Here is a 16,692-nt window from a genome sequence, read left to right on the forward strand (position 1 = left end):
ATGGAGTGAAAAATCACAAAACTGTAAAAAGTAATCCTTTGGAAAGTACCATGTTGGAAATGGACATTCTCTCCTTCAAAAGGCCAACACAACCAGCTCCCCCAAAACTAAATTAGGTATCTCTTCACTTGAAGACCTGGTGAAGAGACTGACTTCCACTGAGTGGCCATGTCATACCAAAAATGTGTGGTATCCTCAGGCATGAGCCCAACTCAGCATGAAGGGATCTGGTGCTCAGACCCCCTGAGGGAACAGCACACGCATGATCCCCATCTTATACTCTTTGGCGTGCAAGCGTGTTAATTTGACTGGCAGGTAGAATCACACGTGATTTAAACTGTTATTTTTCCCTTTTACTTGCTGAGCTCACGTATATTAAACTCCCTTAAGATGCAATGCCACCGTCTCCTCCCAACCAGTCACCTAGATGAAATTTAGACTAAGTTTAAGACTAAGTTTAATGAGCTCCTCACTTGTTTGCTTCCTGAATGGCTTCTCTGAGGAGCTGACTATTTACAGAGTTGTTATAAATCAAATCAGATTTTTCCACTGATTTGTGTTATGGATCGAGGTAAGCCAGCCTGTAAGTTCTTCCCTTTCCTTAAGCGGGTGCCATGCTGCTATGCATTTCCTTTTTCATTGTTCCCCATAACCCTGCCTGGGCTGCACAGGCAAAAATAGAAAGCGGGGGGGGCCCCCCCGGGGACCTCCTGAGGAAGCCGACAATGAGGGGCACTCACCATCACAGCTGGGTTCTTCACGGTAATGCAGGGGGTCGTGGCACGAAGGGCTCCACTAATGCCATGGTAGTATTTAAAACAGATTTTTATCTCCGCTGCAAATAGATTAGGAAAAAAAAAAAAACAATAATTTAAACATTGAGACAAGTCATTTAGGAATTGACTGAAGAAATCCACCACATCACCTCTCAGAAAACGCTGCTCATGACTCTTGGAGTGATCCCTCCTTTTCCAATCAGAGAGACAAAGGATACCAACTCCTGTCTGATTATATATGGTCTTCTGACGTTTTCTAAAAAACATCCCAAACAGATGAAAAATAACACACAAAAGCAACACACCAAAATAGGTATAACGTAGCACTGAGAATTGAACCAGCCACCTCTGACCGAGGTAATCCACTGTGCCCCAGACCCTGCGCTTGTTTCTGCTCATGTTGTTACCTAATCCTCACTTCAACCTTGGGAGGCGGGGATGCCAGTCCCCATTTTACAGAAGAAGTGCTGAGGCTTCCAAAAGTCAAGCAAACAGGAAACGACAGAGTCAGGACTCAAACCCAATCTGTCCCATTCCAAAGCCTGCGCTCCCAACCTCTACGAAAGAGACAGACTGCCCCCCGGCAATGGAAATAGCAAAAAAAGCAGTCTAACAGAGTGGAGAAGTCGTAGCCTCTGAAGTGTGAGGGTATCTGTATTTTAATTTTCCAAGTGGCTTCAGTGCAGCCACTGGGCAGGGATCAAATTCAGGAACCACTGCCATACAGATAGATGGATAGGAACAGACAGACAGACAGACAGATGACAGATACGGATATATATGTGGAATACGTCTCTCTCCCCAGAGCGGTGCGTGTGTCCGTGTGTATGCATGTGTGTGCATGTATATATAGTCTGAGCTTGATAAAATAGCAATGCATAAATGACTCTTAATCTCACAAAACAAACTGGGGGTTGCTGGGGGGAGGTGGGATTGGGAGAGGGGGAGCGGGCTATGGACATTGGGGAGGGGAGGCGAACCATAAGAGACTATGGACTCTGAAAAACAACCTGAGGGTTTTGAAGGGTCAGGGGTGGGAGGTTGGGGGAACAGGTGGTGGGTAATGGGGAGGGCACGTTTTGCATGGAGCACTGGGTGTTGTGCAAAAAGAATGAATACTGTTACGCTGAAAAAAATAAATAAAATGGAAAAAAAAAAAACCAGCAATGCAAATGCCAATTACTGGTGTAAGAAAGTAATGACAATTTCAAAGACCACGAAGCCAAAATGCGTCAAAGACAGAACCCACAGCGGCCAGAATTTCCGTGGACAGAGCATGTGAGTCACGGCAGTGCCGCTGCAGGGCGCCCTCTTCCCCAGGTGGAGAGTGACACCCGCCCCGAGGCTGACGGCAGGACACAGGGAAGAGTCCCGGCCCGCAGGGTGGAGCTCCCCTCTCAGCCGAGCCGCCTGCGGTACTAAAGCGGGACCAACTAGATGGACTTCCCCAGGGAAGCGAAGAGTCCACTGACTCTCCTCCCTGGGCCGAATGGCCTCCTGCTGAGTATTTCCTTTGACTGTTTTAAGACAAAGATAGATTGACTAAAGAAAAACCCTCCTTTAGAAATTTATACAGGATTTAAAATACTACATACGAGAATACAATATCATATTATATTTTCCTATCAATGACAAAATACTAAAGCTCAAAAAATTCACTCTATCATGGGGCAGAGTATTGAGTGTTTCCATCAGGGATGATGCTCGCAGTGCAGTGGTTCACAAGGTACTCGGCATCATCAAGCAGGAGATCCCTCCCAGGTACCCACCACAACACATGCCCAGGGAATCAGAGAAGGTTCTGATCTAGCAGCTGTTTCATAGCATAGCTGTTAGCATGATGATTACAGGCAGGACACAGTACAAGAGACAAGCACTAAAAATAAAGGGCCACGAGGCAGCAGAGAGTAGAGACCACGAAGAAGATGAGTGAGGAAACAGTGTGGTCAGAAAGGCCTCATGGAACAAACTGGTCTGGACTCAAACTTACAGAGGCAAACAATGGAGCCGAGCGGGTGAGGGGGGACGAAAGGGAGAGGGGAAAGAGTGCCGGGCTTGAGGACAGCGAGACGACGTGCGCAGGAATTCCAGCTTTGCTATGACCTCACTGGCCAGGGAACACCTCTGCAAAGGACCATCCCAAACACAAACACAAACTTTTAGTTATGACGGAAATGGTAACGGCTGCATAGGTGAGAGCGCACCTTCCTCTTCCTCCCCCACTTGCTCTCTTCCAAGCCCAACAGCATCTATGCCATAAGAACAAAGCTAAGCGCCATGCATAGCGCCGGCTGACGCAGAACCGGCGCAGTGACGAGCCGGTGGACTGAACTCTGCGGGCAGAGCTCGTTAGTATCACACTCGAAACGCTGGCCCCCAGCCGTCTGCGAATCTGCCCACAGCAGCCTCACAGAGCAAGTCAATGGTAGGTGAGCGAGCAGCTCATTTGCCCATAAAGGGAAGTGCATGTTATAAGACATCCTCCCCTAACTCCCTCTCAAATCTTCCCCTAACTCCCTCTCATTAGGATGCTCTCTCCTCTTTTGTAAGGTGTTAAGAGGCAGCTATGTAACCGACTATGAGACCAAAACAACAACAACAACTAAAAAAAACCAAAACACCTCTTATTTTTGTTTGTAGGATGTGAATAGTCCAGACAGCTTTGCTAGTGAACCCATTCTGGGTATCATTTATTCTTTGCTATAACAAAAGTCTCTAGTGATTTGCGCCTGGATTGAAAGGCCCCGGCTCACAAGCAGAACACCAGTTCTGCCCCTTAAAAATACAGCAATGCTCCGTGCTGAGGGGGAACATTCCTTGGCAAATGTTAGTTAGTGCTTTATGAGGTCACTCAAGATTTTACAAAAGTGACTAATCAATGTCCCTTGGAGTGAGAGAGAGGAAAGACAGAGCCGCATTCTGATCGATGTGCTTGAACATTTTAGTTGTCCACAGAGGTAACCTTGAAGATGACTCAAGATGGGTAGAAAAGGGGAGCTGGGATTCATGCTTCTACTTAAGCTAAAAATTGTAACCACTACCTGCAGAGGAAAACAAAAAGCTACTTCCGAGAAAGAGATCCAGCACCGGGAAAAGTGAGCAGGTGAATGATGACGGGGCACCAGATAAGGGAGGAGCCCACGGCCCGTGGGGCCGGCCAGGCCTAGGCACGGGCAGGGCAGATGCAGGACTGAGGGGCAACGAATGACCCCATCCCCTGAGAACGGGTGCTCCACAACCCGATGCGGCAGCCCAAGTCTCCTCGTATTGGCGTCAGATTATGGAAATAGGTATACGTGTGCCTGTGTGTGTGCGCACACATATTCCTTCAGACTAGAAAAAGCAAGAGTATTTTCTCTCCCCAAAATCCACCTATTAAAAGCATGTTGGCTCAGAGGGCAGCAGGCCAGGAGAAGGGTGAGGTCTCCCACATTAACCCACAAAGACTATCATTGGTTGCGCCCACTCTAGCCTCGGAAGGAAGGAAGAAAGGACCACCCAAATGACATCTTCCTCTCTCCCAGGTCCCTCCTGAAGCCAGTCGTGAATTATGGAAGTATATTTTCGTGCCTGTTGGGAATCTTTAGAATACTTTCACTTACAGAGTTCTTACAATGGAGATTTGGCAGCCCCTATTTAAATGCTGACAAGACATAAAAGCCCCTTTATTTTTCAATGTTCAACTTACTAATTTCCATAAACACAAACGAAGACATCTCCCAGAGCACCCGCACGTCAGCTCCATCCCCTCACAGACGGGAGGAGGATCCTGACAGGTGTTACCTCAGGCTTGTTTTGTGCGGAGGGGAGGTCAGGGAGGTGGAAGGAACGTCAGTAGTGTTTAGGAACATAACCATGCTCCTAAGTAAAGGGGTTTCTGTACCTTTGCGATAATGACACTGCAATCATCTTGTTTCTGGTTTGTGTCTGAGTAAGGCATCTCCGGAGAGGTCAAGTGAGACTGGTAAAATGGTTGTCTTCAGGGAGGGGACACTGACGACCCGGGCATGAGGTTGTGGAGATACTCACTTTCACCTTTTGTATCTTTTCAACACGACCTATACTCTTCACACACTATCTATTCAAAAATAATTTTTTAAAAGCAATCTCAATTCAGCTACATTAACTCTGGGCATTAGTATAAAACTCCATTTCAAGCCCTCTGAAAAGTTTCTACAGGCCACGCCCTGTAAGGAATGTTTTTTTTTTTTTTTTTAAAGATTTTATTTATTTATCTGACAGACAGAAATCACAAGTAGGCAGGGAGACAGTCAGAGAGAGAGGAGGAAGCAGGCTCTCCGCAGAGCAGAGAGCCCGATGCGGGGCTCGATCCCAGAACCCTGGGATCATGACCTGAGCCGAAAGCAGAGGCTTTAACCCACTGAGCCACCCAGGCGCCCCTGTAAGGAATGGTTTTGTTTCAAAGATTAGGAATTCGCCCATCACCTGAAATAGCTACAGGATTCACTTAGGCAGTCACTAATGGTTTGTCCCTATTCAGAAAGTCTGTATATTTCCCAAGTTTCTAGAAGTCGAATATTTTGAACCATAAGATGGATGGAATGGAAATGTCCTTCCCTCAAGAATTTTTATTTAAAAAGAAGAATCCTGAGGGGTGCCTGGGTGGTTCAGTCGGTTAAGCATCTGCCTTCAGCTCATGACACCAAGGTCCTGGGATGGAGCCCCACATCGGCCTCAGTGGGAAGCCTGCTTCTCCCTCTCTCTCTGCTGCTCACCCCATTTGTGTTCTCTCAAATAAATAAATAAGATCTTAAAAAAGAAAAATCTTTTAAAAAATCAAGCTAACTGCAATTTATTCTAAAACATGATTTTAACTATTGCCCTAAATGCTTTTATTATAGTCTTCATATCCTGATTCCTATTCATAGGATCTTTTATTCAGAGTCCACAAACTGGAAAAAGTAAACACATTTTAATCCTCATGGTTTTGAGGAAATCTGTCCACATTTCCAGTGACAGGTGAGCTTACCATTTAGATGTTCCTGCAAGCCGTCTTCTTTTAACAAGGGCCAATGGGGCCTGAGCAGCCAAGCCCTCCTCTGCTAAAGCTCAGATACACAATCATGAAAATCAAAGATAGACAATATCAGTGTGGATGTAGCAGAAACCTAATAGGATTAGAGGATGAACAGAATCCAAACCTAAAGTATGAGAGTGGAAAATAAAAAGCACCAAATCTCCATCCAAGGGACCAAAGGTCATTCTGATGTTGGTGAGGAGGGGCTTGGGAATGGATACATTTAAAGCAAAGACTCTAACGGTACAAATAAGAGGCCCAGGCCACCTGCCCCCACCCCACCTAAAGCCACCCATAAAGGTTCTATTTCGGCAAGGCACTGCATCCTGGAAAGTATACTAATTAACTGGAGTGCCAATCAGAGACGAGGCTCTTACGGACATAAGCCACTTACATCTCTGATGGTCAGTTTCCTCCTCGAGCCTACTTCCCAGCACTGAGACAGGAAAGATATGTGAAAACACTGGCTCATGTATTGTCAACTTCCTGATACTATCCTCAATGGTCACAAAGCAGTTTAGCACACAGCAGTGAGGTTTACTATTTCCAAGTTCAGTCATCGATCCGGGATTTGGTGAGCTCCCAGAAGAGCATGTGACACAAGGCTGGCACTCAATACCTCGTGATGCCTGGGGAGAGACAGACGGACAGAAGAATGGAAGGAATGAAGGAACGACAGGTCTGGATGAATGAATACATGAATGACCACAGTCTGTGTAAGACTCTCAACTAACAGGGACAGCCGAGCATGACGAGACAACTTAGAAACCTCTCCGATTTCCAAACTCAAGATGCATCCCGCGAGGATGACCCATTCGGTTTCAGCAAACTAAGCTCGTGAGGACTCTCTGACAGTCTTAGGACAAGTAGGCGCAGAGGAAGCCGATCCTCCCGTCCAGTGCCTGGGAAGGTCATCTGCCCCAAATTAAACCCGTCTTTGCCCTTCAAATTCATTTAAGTAGGCCCTGTAATAATAGAAGTCTGGGCTGCCTGCCTCCTCTGGGGCTTTATCGAGACAAACTAAAGCCATCTTTACATTCAGAAATAGCTTAGACGGTGCTCAAATCAAGGTTTGCCCATGAACTTAGGTCAATGTTCATAGAATTTTATTTTGCCTGAACTTCTGATGAGCTAAAGATAAATTTTCTTTCTGAAGATGAGAGCAAAAGTTTTTAAACGTCATAAGTTTTCAAGATCAGAGACTGAAAATATAGAAGCTCTCTAACTGCCCCCCCTGCCAATTCTTTATAAGTTCCATGCCATCAGCTCCCAAGGTTTAAGCAAAACTTCATTAGGCTGGGAAGTCCCCTTAGGTCTGTTGTAGCCAGATAAGGGGTAAAAAAGTGATGTATAAAAGACACAGACTATACTATGAAGCGGTCATATAAATACCACCTGGGGTTTTTACATTGAAAGGATGGGGATGTGTGCTGGAGGGCCCTCATTTTGATTAATGAAGATAAACTTTACTCTGAAGCCAAATCTTTCCGTAATTCTCATTCACTGTCTTGGGTGTCAACGAACACGACTTTTCTCAGTCCTTAAAAAAAAAAAAATTACCGCATATTTCCAGTTTTATATTCATGATACACCTTATCTCCAATTTTGTGTGTGCAGAATTAAGGTGGAATTGAGAGGAGAAAATAACAACTACAACAAAACCTATTCTTCATTCCCAATTCCTAGCTTCAATGTCAAGGTTATTTCTATTAAATAGAAATAGGAAGCTATAAAGAAAAACATTCATCCAGACAGAGATATTAGCATACCCTGATCAGCCAGGACATTACAAATCTCTAAAGCTTTTGGGAGGAGAAATAAAATCAACCAAGGCAAGCGGGATGCTCTGCAAATAGGGTTTCTCCGCACATCGTGTTCCAACACAGCAGTATGTGATACTGACTTCCTCCCAGGTTGCTCGCCTGAGCCCCACAGCATGAATCGGCACAGTCCATCCACAGGTAATGATTCCTAGCGGTCTGGCGTTTTGGAGAGAACAAGAAGGCTGCTTTACCTTTTCCCCTGAAGTTCAGTTGGCAAAATCTCTCAGCTATATCAGTCTCTTAAACCCGGGGATCCTTTCAAAGGAGGAATCGCCTTGAATGAAAATAACCCATTCCATGTTCTCCCACATTGTTTTATCACTTATTTTTCTCATTAGTGGATGGCAATGCCAGCACAGGCCAAATGTTGGAAAGTAAAGAAAAGTAGAAATGAGCCAGAAAAACAAAGGACCCATAATCTAACCTAGGAAACAACCGATGTTCACATTTCGGCAAATCTCCTTCCAGATTTTTTCCTATGGGTCATGATATTAGTTAGACTTGTGTTGTATCTATCTGCTTTTTTGCCCCCTCACTTGTTGATAGATCATGAGCATTCTCCCTTAAAAGCTGCAATCCCCTTAAGGTTTCAAGAGAGACTCTAGCCAGCTACTGAACTACGAAAAAAAAGACAGTCCTTTAGGGAGAGAAGCATGATTAGAGAAAGTTAGGAAATGCTGACCTACCACTAAGGATGTAGAAGAAATTATCTGATGCCTTTAATGGCAATTCAAAGTGACAGATGTTCGTCTTTGAAAATAACTTTTTATATTACAGAAATTTATATACTTCAATAAAAATATGCTTATAGCAGGTTCTCATTTAATCAAATCTTACTTTGTATTTTAATGTTTAATATGTACCATCCTTCAGTACTAACATCTACATACACTCTCCTATATTAAATCTCCTAATTCTTACACAAACTAAACAACTCAGAAAATTTTTAAATAGCCCATTTTTCTACATTAATGAAGAATTCTCCAAATGTGAAAGTTCATTTGAACCATGCAATAAATCACGTATTCACACTTCTATCTGTTCCACAAAAACCTATATACTATGTTCTCAATAGTATTAGTGGCAAATATAAGTACTCCCCTTCACCCTAAATAAGAGGGAAGGAGATATTTCTGTGAACCGTATATTAAGTAGAAGCATTTATCTTTATCAAAAAATACATCATCAAGTCAACTGGGTTATGGCTGAGTTATCTACAGCCAATTTCTGGTTTTTCAAAATGACCTCGACTCTCCCACCTCCTTGTAAAGACCAAGACCCAAACACAGTAGTTACTGCTGCTGGGGAAATGAGAGCCAAGTATTCTGTAGGCCAACAAGATTCTTAAATTAACTGAAGTCTTGAATTATTCTTTTTGCTTCCTGAAATTAATACAATAAATATTAATTACAAATGTAGATACAGGGTAGATAAAATATGTAAAGTATTAAAATAAATAATAGAATAAATACATGCTTTATATATTACGCATTCACAAGGTACATGTAAGGTGCACGTGTATATAAACACACACACACATATTTACACACGCTTTTTTCAAAATATGTGAACATCCTCTAACGAGCATTTTCTAAAACAATCTATTTCCCAGTTTGAAGACACATGGCATAAATATGTAAATTGGAGCCAAAACTCTCATAATAAATTCAGAAAAGACCCCCTAGGTTTCCATGTATTTATGGAATGTTCCATAACAAACTTCTATTTCTCGTTTGGTACTTACGTTCCATGAAATAGGGCCCAGGCTCAATTCTCCACACAATTTGCCCTTTTTGGGTTCCAGTCACACCCCTGTTTTTAGAATCCCAGAAGTTGGCTGGAGAATTCTCATCTGGAAAAACCAAACAAACACTTTTCAGCTTAATTACAACCCATGTGTCCTTCCTTAGCTCCAAGACTAATGCAAGTTCTAAAATAAAGGAAAGAAGAGATAGAGGGGAAGTATGAACAGGCACTATGATGAGCAACCAGCTCCCAGCCGACCGCCGCCCTGCATTTCTGCACTTGCATTGATACGGGAGAACCGGGGAGCGGGTGGAAGGAGGCTGGCATTTCTGGGCTTGGCCAGGTCAACGAATGTCTCCAAAAGACGAAACTGGAAAGAACAAAGGGTATGACCACTGCAGGGTCAGCGGTGAGCTGACAGATAAGAAAGGAGTTGGGTGCGCTCCCATCTACAAAATCTTAGATAAAAAGAAAGGAAGAGCAAAGCTGGGAGACCCTAATAGAACTCCAAATGGAATTTAAAAAGTTGGGGGGGGGGACCTTAAGCTGTGAAAATGAGTGAAGACACAGTACAGGTTTGCCATGAAGAGTGTTCAGGAGGCACCAACCAAGTCATCATGTCTGCTAGGATAATCTTTTACAAAATGCCAAGGGCGTAAACCTTGAACAATACAAAAAAAGAAGAAAGGGTTTAGGCATTTGTTTGGACGGAAGACTGAAGAACAGGACTGTAACAGCACTTCCCAAGCGTTCTGACCTCCCAGCACACAGAAAACGGTAATATTTGTAGGGTGCATTGACAAATGAAAGAGACGCTAGTAACTTATAACGGCAGGCAGGGATGTTCTGGGGGCTCCGGGCTCTGTCCCCCCACCCCAAGGGCTGAAGGTCATATTCTATCATTTGCCCGCATCACACTAGTTTGAGGCTCTGTCCCAGGGCCTAGAATAGAAAATGTAACAAAAAAGACCATTCACTGTTTGATAGGTGCATGGAAATGTGTACAGTGACAGCGGTTCTTAAAGACATACGTACTTCACTTGTCTCCCCAAATCCCTTTCTCAGGAGGGAAGGGGAAGGACACGCTTTACCTGAGAGCAGGGACCAGCTAGACATGGAGTCAGAGGGACACTGGAAAAGAGGAAAGATGGAGAACAAGTCCCAAGCTCAAGGGAATCGTCCTGAGAAGAAAAACCTCCCCCCACCCTTCATTTTTTCATGCTTCTGGAGCATGAAAGAAATAGAAAGTGGCCCAGAGCGAGGGGTCAGATAGCCAGCCCTGAGAGGTTTCTGTCTGGGTTGTGCTGGGAGCCCACTACGTTCATCACAGGGATAAGCCAAGACACTCTGAGAGCAATGGTCCTCCCTGCCTTTTGCACTCAGCACACTGTCGTCAAAAATTCTTTTTGTGAAGATCAAGAAGGGGCCACTGTTCTTTCTGGGAATGGAAAAGCATAACACACTCATGCCATCCCCTCCTCCCCTAAACAAGCAACACGAGGCCAATCATTCATTCCATCTCAGAACAGCACAGCAATGTCAATATTCAAAAGGTGGTCCCCTAAAACTGGTTGTGATAGATGTCGTGGGGCTCCTCGGGGCAGATCCCGACCACTGCCCATCCCCTGAGCTTCCTCCTTGCCAAATAAACCCCAGTTTTACCCAAGGCAACAATGTTCCCAGTTAAAAACACTCACCTCTCCAGAATGCCTTGCAGCTAAGGGAGGCCTCTGGTATAGCTCTGGCCAGCACCATGGCAATGGAGATCTACTGGGTGGGACTTCCAGGAAAGCCATTATTCTCCTGAGTTAAAAAGGGCAGACTCAATGACCCTTTTTGCTCTTCCCTCCCCCCTGTTCTTGGAGGAGAGCACATGCACGGCCTCCTCCCCAACTACAGCTCCTGCTGCCGCAAACTGGCACAACTCTGGCCAGCCTTGGCCACACCACAGAAAGAGCAGCAAGTATGACTCACTCCCTTCCTGGCCTTCAAGACTAATTTTAACGGGTCCCTCAGAGTAAAATTTTCTTCCTTACGTAGGTTCACACCTTTGTTTAGGTTGCAGTCAGTTCTAGTCTGGACCCAGAACAGCTTCCCTGTGACAGCATTTCTACGCTGAGATCTGTTTTTCAGGGATATCTGAGAACAGAATGTTTTTTTCCCAGATTGTATGAGTTGTTTTTCTTTCCCCTCATCTAACATGTCTATTAGGTGATTCGGTCTTTTTTATATGCCCCAATTCCAAAGAAGAAAAAGAACGGAGTATAAAACGGCATACCAACAAAAGGGTACTAAACCGCCCACAACTATAACGTACACATCATTATAAATCTGTTTCATCCTCCACTGAATGAACACTGTGATAGATCAAAGAAATCTTGTTGGCTTTTAAAACCAATCACCAATTGTTGCATTTGTACCTGGCTACTTCCTTTTCCCATTTCTCTTAACAACTATTCAAATCTGCCCCACTGTCCTCACAACCCGTAGCTAACTTCCAGGCTCTGACGTGGAGCGGGTACTGTTCAAAACATGCAGAACATTAGGCCTCATCTCTCTAATGTCTTTTCTGTATCCATACCTGCTTCTTCCCTTCCTGCCCAGGGTTCTGCCCCGTTATGGAGGAGGCTTTGACCCAATCCCCTCTACGAACCACCTTTTCTCACCTTAATTTTTAGTTTCTTCCTTTCAACCTAAAAACATGTCCGTTTCCATAAGGCACACTTAACTGGTTTTGTTTTAGCTCTTTGAACATTCCCTTCTTTGCTCCCTTTTCCATTCTTATTCTTACTTCTCCTCCTACTAGGATGAAAGTATCTGTTTTCCAATTGAAATAGTCTTATTTGCGGGGCACCTCGGTGACTCAGTTGGCTAAGCTTCTGCCTTTGGCTCAGGTCATGATCTCAGGGCCCTGGGATTGAGCCCCACAGAGCACTGGGCTCCTTGCTTAGCGGGGAGCCTGCTTCTTTCCCTCGCCCTCTGTGGCTCCCCCTGCGAGTGGTCTCTCTCATTCTTTGTGTCAAATAAATAAACAAAATCTTTAAAAAAAAATAGTCTTATTTTCTAAGAGCAAATATTCTAGATACTTGGGTAACTTTCAAGTTGGAATATAATTACAAAAAAGAAACACGGAAGATGTTTAATTCATGTACCTAAATACCTTTTCTAAGTCTAATTTTGTTTGGTATGGTTTATAGAAAACTTGTCCACTCGTATGTCTTTTTTGTTCTCTTACAAGTCTGGTTGGCAGTACATTTTCTCTAAATAAGCAAAGTACGCACACAAAAAAAAGCCCTAAAAATCCTTTCGATATAATTGTATACCTGTTTATGAATATTATGGGAACGTGATAAAAAAAAACCTTGAAAATCTTCCCTCCTGCCTATTTTAGCAGCCCATGACACTTTTGCAGAGTGATTTCATGTAGTGTTTTTTCTAATTACTCTCTGGAGCTATTTCCATTTATTCTGTTATTAATACCGGAATTAATTGTTAAGTTTGTTTCTCCAAGGGAGAAACAAATAAAGTGTTTGGACCCAGAAAACAAAGGCAGAGAGATAGAAGATGACATCACACACAAATCTCTTAACTATAGAAGAGTTACTGGCTCGGATAATTTTCTCAGAACTAATTAATTAGGTCAAAAACAGAACCCCTTTCCTTAATTAAAACCACATTATCTTTAGGAGGAACACAGTGGGGACTTAAAAAATAAATCTCTATATAAGCAAATTTACCACCATGTCCGGCACACTCACTAGGAAACAAATCATCACTGGCCACTCTTCCCTTTAGCTAACTGATTCTCCCTGACTGCCCACCTCCACTGCTCACGATGGACATCCCAAAGGTTCTTTAAAATGCAGATTCCTGGGCTGCTCTTCCAGACAGTTTGGTCCAATAGGTTTGAGTTAGGACGCAGGCGTCTGGATTTCAGCTAATGCCCCATGGAACGGATTCCAATAGAGATACTACTACAAAGGCCACACATGGAAAACCTACTCTGTGGTGATTTGCAGGGATACTGAGCAATCACAGCAATGCTTTGGACCCTGTTCATTGCTAACAATTGTCCTTCTCATTTGTTAGCTTGTTCATTCATTCATTCATTCATTCATTGAAAAGCACTTGCTGACTGCTACTGCAGAAGAGAAGGAACACCCACTTCCTGCCATCAGGAGTTCACAGTGTGGGGGCTGGGGGGTGACCGGAACAGAGGCACAATGCAACGTCAAGAGTGCCGTGACCAGGCCATGCAAACTTTCTGCAGTGTGAAAGAGGGACAGAGCGGGACAATCAGCACTCCCTGTGACTGTATGTGGTTCATAGGGCTCGGGATCTATCAGGTTTGATGTATCTTGGGAGGCACACGGAGATATCCTTTGGGAGCTCTACACCCATATGCCAGTCATTAAGGTGTCTCAGGCACTCCTTTGCTTCATGTTCTGCAGATACACTGTGTTACCAAGGGGGCTCATTTTTTAGTTCTACGAATGGTCATCGGAAGCAATAAACAAGTGGCCGTATTTAGAGCTGAATTCAGCTGTAAAAGTTAGTGTTGTTGCCTGGGCCCCAGGATGTTATCTTTTTCATCTCTGGAAAAGTACAATTAATTATATTAATGTACAACATGACTGTAAAGAATAATTAAAAGAATGAATTCTCTCCTCAAATGCCACAGAAAGCTAAAGCAATGTAAGCAGAAAGGCTTATTCTTTTTTTTTTTTTCAAGATTTTATTTTTTTTTATTTGACAGAAATCACAAGGAGGCAGAGAGGCAGGCAGAGAAAGGGAGAGGAGGAAGCAGGATCCCTGCCGAGCGGAGAGCCTGATGCGGGGCTCAATCCTAGGACCCTGGGATCATGACCTGAGCCAAAGGCAGAGGCCCAACCCACGATGCCACCCAGGCGCCCCAGAAAGGCTTATTCTTTAAAACTCTTCCTTCCCCATAATATTTCACATGCAGAGATCACTATGAAAATTACCTTTAAAAGATCGTTCTTCCTGTACATGATTTCTGGATTCCAGAAAATATCCTCTGAATAGGCTTTTAAGATAATAAGAGAATATACAGGAGACGTGACCAGACGTCTCAAACATATCCAAACACAATTTGGATTTGCAAATATTTCTGTGTCCCTGTTAATATTTCCAAAATCTCCATGGAGTGGTAGAGATAAAATTGGACCAAATATATATGTACATATATTTGATATATATATACAAATATAATAATATATATGTAATATATATATTATATATATTTTTGAATATATATATGTATATATTCAAAGTCTTCACTCTTCTATCAATCAACCAAGGGGAGTTAAGAAAAGATGAGGAAGTTTTCGAGAAAGATGCCATGTGACAGATTGTGCCAGAGAGATGAAAAATGATGTTTGCAAATTTTCTTTTGCTTTAAAGTAATTCCTCCCCACACTTTCTCACAAATGGCATAAACATTAAAGTTGTTTCAAATTACCTTTGGATACAAATCAAATGTAACTATGTCCTGAGATTGGATCAGAGAGGGGCCTGGTGTATTCTGGCTGTACTCGAAAATTAGATGCCCTGGGATTTGGGATTTGGAGAGCACTGTACTAAACTACAATTTGAATCAAAAGTATCTTTGTAGACCGAGGCAAAGAGCACAACTTCACAGGGACTGTGTAACTCTTTTTAATAATTTTCTAAAAGGTTTTGCAAATTTTCTACAAGTATGTGCCAGGCAGGTTATGGAATCCTGCTACAATGGGACAGGGAAACTCTGACAATGACTTTGGGATCTGAACTACATTGCAAGGGAAGAGTGAGTCTTGACCATGGATTGGGCCACCCAGAATACCAATCTTATGAAGTACTCTGAGAATTCATTAACAACCCTCCTCATGAATTTGCGAAGGTGACATCAGTTTTAATCTAGTCTCCCCAGATGCCCAATTCCTGACACCAATGCTCCCTCTTGTTCCTAGAGATGATGATCCTGATACCACAACCACCAGCTGAGACGTACCCACTAATGACTACGGCTTGGTTCTAACTTGAAGAGCTATTTTCCTGCAAATACCAGAAAGAAGTGCGGATTATAATGTGCCAGAGATGGGAGAAAAAGGCACATCACAGGACCAAAAGAGCAACAGAGGTGGAGAAGAGCTGACGGCTAGTTGGCCGGGTCTGGCCCTGGGGTACGTGTGCCCGGGAAGGCACGCACGTCGCTGCCTCGCATGGTGGAGTGGGCGCACACGTGCTGACCAAGGCCATGCACCCCCAGTTTGAAAGAGATGTCCCATGGTTATCTCCTCTGTGGCAGGCCATCGACCAGGGGTGGTGGAGCCCAACCTGGAGAATGGGAAATCTTTCACTAGATCCACACTGGATGACTTAGAGTCACGTCCTAAGCACCCCCCGCCACGAGGGGGCCTCCTGAGGATTCACACCTCCAGCCACACATACATCCAGCAGAGGCAGGATGGGCCGCTAAGCAAATTCCTATATAAAACACTTGATCCCAAGCTACTCGATTAAACTCTCGTTTTGACAAGGGAGGAAACCACCAACAGATCAGTGAGAAGCGATACTTGAACTCAGGAGGCCGATACCTCCTGAGAGTTTCAGTCACGGCCCAGAACACCAGATAGGAAAGAGAAGCTCAGAGATGGCTTCAAGGTCAGGCACTGCTCTATTTCTCTGTCCCTGTGGATTCGCGGACACCCGTAACAATCCTCTGTGGGAGGTACCACTATCGGAGTCTCCACGATGGGGATAAGGCACAGAGAAGTTGGGAAACCCTTCCAAGATCCTGAACCTGGCTGTGCAGAGTGAGCCCAGCCGCCGCGCTCCTAGAGGCTCTCGCACACCTTCTATCTAGAATGTTGTGGAGAGTCTGGGTGCCATGCTGGGGATGAGGAAAGGCCACTGGGAGACTTAAAGCACATAAGATCCACGTTTAAAAAAAAATCCCTCTGGCTGCCATATGCGGAGTGGACTGTCGAAGGGCAAGAGAGGACAGCCCACGACGCGTCGTGCCCAGGCCCAGCACCAAGCGCCGGAGCTGTAACCTAAACATGACCCTCTCCTCCCATCTCCATCTTTCCTGTGTGCACAGAGTGCCCTATAAATAGTAGCCGTGGTGCAAAAGGCTGTGAGTCCATTCTAGACGCTCCAGTCCAGCGACCCTGCGAGATGACTCATGCACCTCTAAGCTCTCTCCAAGTCCAGCCACCAGCCTGAATTTCACTCTCTAAGCCCACCATGCTCTTCCTGTCCCTCTCTTTATCCAAACAACTCCCGAAAGTCCAACTTTCCCACA

At 44.3% G+C, this 16,692-nt stretch overlaps 1 protein-coding gene across 1 annotated transcript in view; it reads right to left on the reverse strand.

Moving 5' to 3' along the window:
* The window catches only part of HECW2 (HECT, C2 and WW domain containing E3 ubiquitin protein ligase 2), a 307,281-nt gene that overhangs the window by 128,785 nt on the left and 161,804 nt on the right, over positions 1-16,692 (reverse strand). The window contains 2 exon segments of the mRNA XM_046019114.1: positions 741-835; positions 9,382-9,489. Of these exon segments, the coding sequence (XP_045875070.1) occupies positions 741-835; positions 9,382-9,489 (203 nt within the window).

The sequence above is a fragment of the Meles meles genome, chromosome 9 (genome assembly GCF_922984935.1).
Source record: "Meles meles chromosome 9, mMelMel3.1 paternal haplotype, whole genome shotgun sequence".
Lineage (NCBI taxonomy): Eukaryota > Metazoa > Chordata > Mammalia > Carnivora > Mustelidae > Meles > Meles meles.